The sequence below is a fragment of the Danio aesculapii genome, chromosome 20 (genome assembly GCF_903798145.1).
Source record: "Danio aesculapii chromosome 20, fDanAes4.1, whole genome shotgun sequence".
Classification (NCBI taxonomy): Eukaryota; Metazoa; Chordata; class Actinopteri; order Cypriniformes; family Danionidae; genus Danio; species Danio aesculapii.
The window spans coordinates 3,898,344-3,909,606 of record NC_079454.1 but is presented as its reverse complement, the minus strand read 5'-3'; the positions used below and the strand labels follow the sequence as shown (position 1 = coordinate 3,909,606).

General features: G+C 36.6%; 1 protein-coding gene across 1 annotated transcript in view; it reads right to left on the bottom strand.

Moving 5' to 3' along the window:
• The window catches only part of rev3l (REV3 like, DNA directed polymerase zeta catalytic subunit), a 53,940-nt gene that overhangs the window by 36,193 nt on the left and 6,484 nt on the right, over nt 1–11,263 (bottom strand). The window contains exons 4-12 of the mRNA XM_056481236.1: nt 9,619–9,779; nt 7,949–8,081; nt 7,768–7,862; nt 6,768–6,872; nt 5,615–5,699; nt 4,148–4,272; nt 961–1,089; nt 312–543; nt 3–142 (exon numbers count right to left, since the gene is read on the bottom strand). Of these exons, the coding sequence (XP_056337211.1) occupies nt 3–142; nt 312–543; nt 961–1,089; nt 4,148–4,272; nt 5,615–5,699; nt 6,768–6,872; nt 7,768–7,862; nt 7,949–8,081; nt 9,619–9,779 (1,205 nt within the window). The remainder of the gene's footprint in view (nt 1–2; nt 143–311; nt 544–960; nt 1,090–4,147; nt 4,273–5,614; nt 5,700–6,767; nt 6,873–7,767; nt 7,863–7,948; nt 8,082–9,618; nt 9,780–11,263) is intronic.

Here is an 11,263-nt window from a genome sequence, read left to right as displayed (position 1 = left end):
ACCACTACTCTCATCTGCTGCTCCATCCAGCTGGGGAATGGACAGATCAGTTTGAAAGCTGTTAATTCCCTTCCATATTCCTTCTTCATCAGATGAAGCTTCCTGCTCTTCACTCGAGCTTTCGTTTGCTTTCATTAATAATCTGTGCAAATAGTCAACATATGATTAAACAACAAGCCATCAAAAAAAATTATAATAATCATAGATTACAACTCAAACAGCAACACATTAACGGCAGCATCACCTTTTTTCTCAGACTGAGTACACAAACACAGGCATTTTCAAAAAAACCTAAAGAGAAGTTTGGTCACCTTTGTCTTGCCGAGGTCTCTGGAATGTCACTGTCCCATCTCTGTGACATTATTTTACTGAGTTCGGATTCTTTTTTCTCCAGTTCAGGCCCAGCTTCCTCATCATCACTGTTATAGATGCAACTAGCAATCCCGGTTAGCTGTTGACTCACTGCTTTTGAGCCCTTATCTCCAAATCCATCATTAGCCAATGCTTCAAGAAGATCAACCATGGCCTGTTCTTGACTGCCGTCTGTTAGAACAGAGTTGACAATATTAAGATAAATTTGGATACATTAAATAGCATATATCAGAACATATACAAAAATATTATGAATGAGCAAAGGTTATAATTGACAAAATCATAGTATAGTATAATATCCAATACACTACAAATAAACGAAACTCTTTTTTTTAATCTACAAAATGTAATTCTGAGCATAAAACTAAAAAGTAAACGAGAGGAAAAAAGTTAAATCTAAACTAAAAATTATGAATACATATGTAAACACATTGTATCTTCCACAATTTTAGTTCAAGAAAAACAAATCTTTTATATTTTTACTCAAAAATTTCAAGTCAAACATTGATTTATATCTTATAGTGCAAGAATGCTTTCAGCTTTTATTTTTGCAAACCGATATTATATTTTTTGGAATAATGCACATACCAAATATTGCTGACTGGCTGGATGTCTGAGAGAGCTGGAGGAAAGACTGACTATTTTCCAGCATGCTCAAAATGGCCTCTTCATCAACAACTGCTACTTCATCATCTTTTCTACAGTCTCTTTTTGTATCTATATGATGAGAAGAAATACAAGAGAAGAGTCAGAGAAAAACTGCACACACCAATTGTAATTTTCACTGTACAGTCTCTATACAGAGTCCATACATACAGTGCATCCGGAAAGTATTCATAGGGTTTCACTTTTTCCACATTTTTTTATGTTACTGCTTTATTCTAAAATGGATTAAATTCATTTTTTTCCTCAAAATTCTACACATAATACCCCATAATGACAATGTGAAAAAAGAGTTTTTGAAATTCAATAAAAATTAAAAACCTGTAGTATCACATGCTTTAGTATGATTTCAACGCAAGTCTTCGTACATGAGGCCCCAGGTTAATACCTTCCCTACAGTGAAGCATGGTGGTGGCAGCATCATGCTGTGGGGATGTTTTTCAGCAGCAGGAACTGGAAGACTAGTTAGGATAGAGGGAAAGATGAATGCAGCAATGTACAGAGACATCCTGAATGAAAACCTGCTTCAGAGTGCTCTTGACCTCAGATTGGGGTGAAGGTTCATCTTCCAGCAGGACAATGACCCAAAGCACACTGCCAAAATATCAATGGATTGGCTTCACGACAACTCTGTGAATGTCTTTGAGTGGCCCAGTCAGAGCCCAGACCTAAATCCTATTGAACATCTCTGGAGATATCTGAAAATGGCTGTACACGTTGCTTCCCATCCAACCTGATAGAGCTGGACAGGTACTGCAAAGAAGAATGGGCAAAAATTCCCAAAGACAGGTGTGCCAAGCTTGTGGCATCATATTCAAAAAGACTTGAGGCTGTAACTGCTGCCAAAGGTGCATCATCAAAGTATTGAGCAAAGGCTGTGAATACTGATGTACATGTGATTTTTCAGGTTTTTTATTTGTAATAAATTTGTAACAATTTAAAAAACTCTTTTTTTCACATTGTCATTATGGGGGATTGCGTGTAGAATTTTGAGGAAATAAATGAATTTAATCCATTTTGGAATAAGGCTGTAACATAAAAAATGTGGAAAAGTGAAGCCCTGTGAATACTTTTCAGATGCAGTGTATTCTGTATTATTCCATGGTCTGTTGAAATTCTTGATTCCTTGGTTGGAGGGTGTGCAATGAATGTGTTAAAATGCACAGGTAGTTAAAATCAGTTTTGATCACAGTTCGAAATAAATGTGCCTCCCCCAAACATTAGTAGTAACTGCTATGAACTGCTATAGTTGCCAGAGCCTTCATTTGTCTGTTGTGCTAGCGCACGAGTTTAACAGCTGCTAAACAGTGCTATTCTTCTCTCTGCTGCTGATCTCATTCACAACAGCAGACTCATGAGCAACAGATTTAACGTTTGTCGTAGATAATCTTAGATTTTGTATAGACTTAGTCAGCATGGAACATCCACAAAACATCTCAATCGTTTGCTGTAGGGGGGGGGGAAACATCCAAATGAATGTACGGAGACCTTTGATGTTTAACAGAGCAAGGAAATTTTCACAGTATGTCTGATATTTTTCTCTGCTGGAGAAAGTCTTATTTGTTTTATTTAGGTTAAAATAAAAGCATTTTTAAATTTTTCAGAACCCATTTTAAGGTCAAAATTATTAGCCCCTTTAAGCTATATTCTATAGAACAAACCATCGTTATACAATAACTTGCCTAATTACCCTAACCTGCCCAGTTAACCTAATTAACCCAGTTAAGCCTTTAAATGTCACTTTAAGCTGTATAGAAGTATATTAAAAAATATCTAGTCAAATATTATTTACTGTCATCATGGCAAAGATAAAATAAATCAGTTATTAGAGATGAGTTATTATAACTATTATGTTTAGAAATGTGTTGAAGAAATCTGCTCTCCTTTAAACAAAAATTGAGGAAAAAAATAAACAGGGGGGCTAATAATTCTGACTTCAACTGTATATTAGTGAACTAGTTTACAAAATGGTGAATGAGGGCCCAAAGTGTGATATCAAACACAGAATCTAATGGCCCGTTTCCCCTGAGTGGTACGGTACAGAATGATACAGTATGCTTTTATGGCCATTTCCACTGTCAAAGGGTACCTAAAAGTGAGTGTAGCACGTTTTGGTCACTCTTTGCAAAGGGAACCTAACAGGCCCAAAGGGTACCATAAGGCGGAGCTAGACGCGCAGCTGAACACTATTGGTTTACAGAGATATGTCACTCACAGAAGCAGGAGAATGAAAACAAAGGAAACGTCATTTTTAAAAACACATCCGAGACATTACACCGTAATGATAAATAAATATAACAAGCCATGGTCGACCCGAGCTCTAACAAACTTTGTCGTCATTTTGATGTACAGCCACAAAGCCAAGTAGAACTAAATCTGCCGTGTCTTGTTGTTGTTTTATGAGCCCGACACGTTCTCCAGAAAGCTCGCGATCGCACATCGATATTTGAGATCATGAATTACTGTCGAATAATAGATTACATGTGCTGCTGAAGATTAAAGATATAGATGAGAGGTTTGCACTGACTGTAGGCAATATTTAGTGTTGTTTTTGAACCCAAATAAGGACTAAATGTATGCTGTGTGTAGTTTTTTTCTGTAATTGGTAATATATCAGAGACTGTAAGGGTCTGTATGTGTTCATATATGTTGCATTTATTTATTTGTTTTATATAATCCCAGAAGTATCTAGGTGTATAAAACATCTGTTTTGCGAGAAGTGCATCTCATATGATTTGTGACAGACCCGTACAGCTTTACTGTGACATTTCCTCGAACAAAAATTACATAGTGAGAAACTTTCTGTCGTATACCACGCCAACAAAAGGGTACCCTTTTGGCAGTGGAAACGCAAGCTTGATAAAGGTGACCCATACCAATTCGTACCGTGCTGTACCTCATGAATGTAGACTCTGAGCTCTGTTAATTCACAGTTTATTGCTGTTGGCTAATTTCTCAGAAACCAAAAGATTACCAAGAATGTTTTTACAGAACATCAGTTTTAGTGAAAAAATTGTATTTTATTGTAGAATGTCACTTTTTTATAGTGTTGTAAAAACCCACCATTGTGCTTTGCGTATATGTGAAATGATAAATGGTGTGTGCACCCCACCTTTTACTGCATCTTGATGAAGATCTACTTGGCTAGCATGTACGCAAGGCAAGGCATCTGGACTTAGTACAGTAGAATAGAGCGAAAGATCAGGTAAAGAATCAATTTCAGACCCTGTCTGAGTCCTACAAAACAAAATGAGAGAGAGAGAGATTAAAATATATTGCATATCAGCTTCTCTGGCTACTTGATAGCAAAACAAGTTCAAATTTTCAACCTTTTATAAATATCAATTTTATATAGACCATTTGAGAGATGTAAACAAAAACAACCATCCCAACGTTCGTCCTGTTTTACATTTTAATTTCTATTGCTTCCGAGAACCCAAAAAGAACCACATATTGATAGATAATGTCATGATAACTGTTTTAGCATTAAGTTATGATTGAATTGCCTCTTATTACAGTTACGAAATAGTTTGATAACAAGCAGGAAATGCTCTTAGGCCAATGACACAACCACATTAAAATGGTTTTTAAAAACAAAAATTTAACAATAAAAATAACATCAGCAATAAATAATATACAAGATAAAAATTTTAAACTGTTTAAGGTTCACTTTTGATAACAATTCCAGCATTTTTTAATTATTTAAAAATATTTCCATTATTTAACATAAAAATGAGGGCATTCCAAAAGGATACGTTTAATAGTTTGGTTTGTGTTGCAATATTGACATTTTGGGGGAACTTCTTCTTTTAGTAAATGTCCACGAGTGAGTCTCATGTGTCCAATATGGCATCTTGTGTACAAAACAAGATGGAGACAAGTTATTCAATAGCAGTCAAATAGAACAACCATCTACAGACAACTTGATAATGGGTATTACACCTAGACAAAGACTCCCCATTTGTATTTCTTTTACTTTACTCACCCAACAAATAAGTTAGATATATTAAGGCTGAAACCAAAATCAAATAAAATAGCTAATAATTATGAAAATCTCTGGCATGTGCATGACAAAACGCATCAGAATGGCAGAGAGAGAACAGCCACAGTAACAGTATGGGAAAAGTTTGTTTCCAACTTCTTCTAATGACCTCTTCTAAAGGTCAAGAAAACATTTTATATCCAATCCCTAGTCCTAGAGGAAGGTTCTAACCTGCAAAGTTTGCAAACCAAATGCTAGCGGAAAGTGGCGTTAGTAAATTTACTTCAGATTCTTATTGTGTTATGCTGTAATTGCAGGCTAAAGTGTCCATCAGGGTGACCACCCATACCGCTTTGCATTGTACCACATAACATTTCCACCACTTGTCACAAACATGCAAGTGTTCTTTAACCTTTTTTTTAATAAAAAGCTAGATTTTATTTCCAAATCTAACAGTTTAGTGATTTTAGTAACATAGTGATTTACTTGCAATGTACAGTTGTAGATGCACGTAAAAGCTAAAATTCTTTTAATACACCACACTCACTGCCAGGTCATATTGGTCAACCTGTATAAAATGCATGAAACTTCACTCACATGTCAAATTCATTTTCCCTCAGAATGTCTTTAACTCTCTTCATGAAGATTCTTTCACTCTCCGCAACCTCTGCAAGGTCTCTATCTGAAACAGTAACCATGTTTTGTCAAAAAAAACACAAAAAAAAACGGTTCATTTACACTAAATTCATACTTTGTTTTGTATATGTTTGGACATAAAAAAGATCAACAACGTTATATATTTCATAGTCCACTTCAAGAACGACAATGAATGGCTCATATTGATCTACAGAGGAACACAAACAAGCCCATTTTCTAACCCTCTAGGCATACCGTTATTACACAAGCACCTGAATAAGTACTTGTGTAGATGTTACAATTATGAAAAACAACATTGCTGACAGTACAATACCAGACAATTTAATACTTAAGCAAAAAAAATAATAATAATTTCTCCTGTTAATTTTTTCCCCTATTTCTGAGGAGAGAAGATTCTCGACACATTTCTAAACATAATAGTTTTAATAACTCATCTCTAATAACTGATTTATTTTCTCTTTGTCATGATGACAGTAAATAATATTTGACTATTTTTCAAGACACTTCTATACAGCCTAAAGTGACATTTACAGGCTTAACTAGGTTAATTAGATTAACTTTGCAGGTTAAGGTAATTAAGCAAGTTATCGTATAACAGTGGTTTGTTCTGTAGACTATCGAAAAAAATATAGCTTAAAGGGGCTAATAATTTTGACCTTGAAATGGTTCATAAAAAATTAAAAACTGCTTTTATTCTAGCCGAAATAAAAGAAATAAGACTTTCTCCAGAAGAAAAAATATTATCAGACATACTGTGAAAATTTCCTTGCCCTGTTAAACATCAACTGGGAAATATTTAAAAAAGAAAAAAAAAAAATCAAAGGGGGTTTAATAATTCTGATTTTAACTGTAAATTATTTGAGAAATACTGCATTTTTCGAACCAAGCATAAGAGAAGGTTCTAGTACCACCCCCTCAAAAAACTTAAATAAAAATACAGATTAACATAATAATACTCTGGAAAAAAAGATGCATGAGAGAATGTTCTAGTACACCCAAAAACAAAATCAAGACTTGTTAAAATAAGAATAACGGGACCCCTTTAATAGTAATACTAGAAAAATCTATATTTTTGCAAAAGCACTTCCCTCACCTTGTGATTCAGATACATCAATATGAGAGCTTTCGCTTCTCTGCCGTCTCCGCTGTTTCTCATCGTCCCAGATGGCTTGGAGACCAGGGTTCCTGCCAATCTGATCTTGACAAGACATAAAAACACACTCCTACGTTCACAACTACACAATCAGCACAACTCCACAGATGATCAAATGATGCTCAGTGTGGTCGGAGCGCTACATAGATCTTTATTTGTATGACGCAAATAAAACACTTCTGTTAAAGCAGCGTTACAGAGATTATTGTAATGTAATGTGTGTATTTATATAGCGCAGTTATCGTGTATGACCATACATCCAAAGCACTTCACAATCATGAGGGGGGTCCAGTGTGCAGCATCTACTTGGATGATGTGACGGAAGCCACAGGACAATGGTGCCAGTGTGCTCACCACACACCAGCTATTGGTGGAGTGGAGAAACAGTGACAGAGCCAATTCGGTCGATGGGGATGATTGGGAGGCCATGATGGTTTAGGGCAGACATGGGCAAACTCGATCCTCGAGGGCCGGTGTCCCTGCAGAGTTTTGCTCCAACACTAATCAAACACACCTGAACACCCTAATTAGTGTCTTCAAGATCACTAGAAAGCTACAAGCAGGTGTGTTTGATTAGGGTTGGTGCAAAACTATGCAGGGACACCGGCCCTCCAGGATCGAGTCTGCCCATCCCTGGTTTAGGGCCTATGAAGGGAATTTGGCCAAGGACACCGGGGTTACACCGCTACTCTTTACGAGAAGTGCCATAGAATTTTTAATGACCACAGAGTCAGGACCTTGGTTTAACATTTCGGTTTAACCCAGCACAGTCTTTCAAATGAGACGTTTAACCAAGATTTAAGCTCCAAACAAATTAAAAACCTTTAATTTGATCTTTAATCCAATCATGCCAATTTAAGCCTATTTTAAAGAATAATAACGACTATATAAACAAAACAATTGATCTTTGTCATTAAAACACAAATCAATAAATTCTTACTCTCAATGTCTAGACGGTTGAGAACATCAGCAGCAACAGCGTCCACTTCCAGCTCACACACACTCACCCGCTCCACCTCTTCTAATATCAGAGAACTACAAAATAGAAACCACACATTGACGATTAAGGCGTTATACAGTGCACACATGCATTGATGTATAGCAACTATACATTAACATACCTTGGTATGTTGTTCTCCTCCCAGCGAGTACACAAAGTATCCCCAAGCCCATTTTCATTAAATGTGGACGCACAGGAATTCTTCCATGGACTAGTGCTTCCCCCTCTATTGAGCATCTGTTCTTCTTCAGAAACTAGTAGTAACAGAAGTGCAAAAAGTTGGAAAAAGCACATGTAAGGAGTCAAATAAAGTTAGACATAAGTTGACCAAGGCTTTGTGGTACAACGACTCCCAAATTTTATTGTTATATACTGCATAGTGAAATGTCTTAGATTTGTAATATATTCTATTCTATAAGCGTCTGCTAAATAAATGAAAATCACTATTAAATAAAATAATCTATTACTAATGTGCTTTAAAGTGAAATGTAATTTTGAAATTAAGTGAAAATTGGTGAAATGAAATAAAATAGGTTAATTTGACCCCCAAAATGCTTTATTGTATATACAATCATGGCTAAATGTTTTGAGAATAACATAAATATTGGAAACTCGAAAAGTTGCCGATTAAGTTTTTATAATAGCAATTTGCATATACTCCAGAATGTTATGAAGAGTGACCAGATGAATTGCATAGTCCTTATTAACTTAATTAACTTAATCCTGAAAAAAACTTTCCTCTGCATTTCATTGCGGTCATTAAAGGACCTGCTGAGATCATTTCAGTAATTTTAAAATTGTAATATATACATCAGTGTAAAACCTATAATTGGTGGAAAAACATATTCTGTAATATTAAAACCACCCTGGTCTCCACTTCTGCATGGCCTCTTTTTTTGTTTTAACAAATTTATCCCTCAGGTTTTTCCAAACTTTTACAAAAACTTTCCTCCTTTTCCACGGCTGTTGCAATTCCTAGCCAAGAATTATTGGTAATCTGGTTCTCCCTATGATCAGGCATGGACGGATCATAAATATGTCTGTACAGTCATACCCGTTTTAGACAAAATCTCTTCAAAGTGTTTCATATTCAACTCAAATCAAATGTGGAGCAGCGCAAACTGTTCGCGCGAGTCTTAAAAAATTTCATGAGCTCCAGCCGAAATCATGTCGCGCTCACCCAAGCGATCCTCTACAAACACAGCGATGACGTCACATTCACCACGCGCACCGAGTTCAGTAACCAAAAGCTGATTGGCTATTGCATGTTAGGCTTCATTTGTAGTTGTAATACCTTTGGACTAGTGAAATAAAGAACTACAACACCACGAAAACCAAGCAACAACAACAACAAAGAATTTAAATGAGCATTAGATGTAACGTTACATGGACATCGGAAAAATAAGACCTGTGCAAAATATTTAAGACCTAGAACAGCGAATTTAAGAGTTTTTCAGACATAAAATTTCGATTTTTAAATTTTCGACTTTTTAAGACCCCGCGGAAACCCTGGTAAGGAGAGCCCTCCACTTATTAGACTTTTTTGCATTCTAATCATTTAAGTAAAGACTGCTGAAACTCTTGTATCTGCCACATTATTGATCTGTCTCATGCCCATGTTACTGTCTCAATTAAATGTTACTGTGTCAACAGTAACATCAAAATTCAATTTTCATTTTTTTTTTTAAGTGAACTATAATGCACTGTGGGCAGTATAAAGAAGACAATCATTTTGCTAATAAAGAGTCTGGCTATATAATATGTTTGTATATGTGTGCGCAGGTGTGTTACCTGTTGCCCTGTTTTTTCTAAATTTAACAGCAGCAAGACTGATCATGTTCATGCCGTAGAGGTTGTAGTCGATAAACAGTTGCAGCAGGAAGGGAATATGAGCTTCATGGGGCTGAAAACTCTTATTCATTACAGCTCCAACCTGCAGGAGCTCACTCACCCTACAAGAGAAAATATAGACATATAATCATTACTAAAGCAGAAAACAGAAACAGAACACCGCTAAATTCTACAGCAAACATATTGACCAAAGATTCTTTAAGCAACTGATGTTTAGTAGCTGACAATAGAAGTTTAAATTATTCTAATTAAAAAGAAAAGATTCAATTCAATCGAACTCAATTCATCTTTATTTCTATAGCGCTTTTACAATGTAGATTGTGTCAAAACAGCTTAACATAGATTATTATAGTAAATTGAAACTGAGTCAGTCCAGTTTTCAGTGTTGAAGTTCAGCTTAGTTCAGATCAGTATGGTTTAATATTCACTGCTGAGAGTTCAAACACTAAAGAGCAAATCCATCGATGCGCAGCTCCACAGGTCCCGAACGCAAGCCAGTGGTGACAGTGGTGAGGAACAAGTTAAACAGATGTGTAGCACTGTAATGTTTCAGTTTTATCTGCATATAATATCTGTATGTAATCTGTACCTTCTGAGGAGAAAATTTGAATATTTACGCTTTTCTCAGTTTGAGGTGTGAAGAATTGGGTTGTAGGTTTATTTAGCAATCAGAGTTCACAACTTTCCCAACAATTCATCTGCTTTGTGTGCTGGTGAACATGAAAAGAGAAACTGTCTCCATCCATCTTATTATCCCAAGACATGGCCCATTTCCATTGAGTGATACGGTATGGTACGATATGCTTTTATGGTCGTTTCCACTGTCAAAGGTTACCTAAAAGTGAACCGTACCACTTTTTGGTCACCCTTTGCAAAGGGTACCATAAGGCGGAGCTAGACGTGCAGATGAACGCTATTGGTTTACAGAGATATGTCACTCGCAGACGCAGGAGAATGAAAACAAAGGAAGCGCCATTTTTTAAAACACAGCCGAGACATTACACCGTAATAATATATACATATAATAACAAGCCATGGTGGCGACGCGGTGGCGCAGTAGATAGTGCGGTCACCTCACAGCAAGAAGGTCACTGGTTTGAGCCTCGGCTGGGTCAGTTGGCAGTTTTGTGTGGAGTTTGCATGTTCTCCTCGCGTTCGCGTGGGTTTCCTCCGGGTGCTCCGGTTTCCCCCACAAGCCCAAAGACATGCAGTACAGGTGTATTGGGTAAGCTAAATTGTCCGTATAGTTTTTGTGTGTGAATGAGAGTGAATGGATGTTTACCAGAGATGGGTTGCGGCTAGAAGGGCATCCGCCGTGTAAAAAAAACAAAAAAACGTGCTGGATAAGTTGGCGGTTCATTCTACTGTGGCGACCGCGGATTAATAAAGGGACTAAGGCGAAAAGAAAATGAATGAATGAACAAGCCATGGTTGACCCGAGCTCAGTCGTCTTGATGAACAGCCACAAAGCCAAGAATAACAAAATCTGCTGTGTCCTGTTGTTGTTTTACAAGCCTGTCTAAAAGTGCGACTGGTTTCACTTTCTCAAGAGAGCTCGCCGCACGTCTATATTTGAAATAACGAA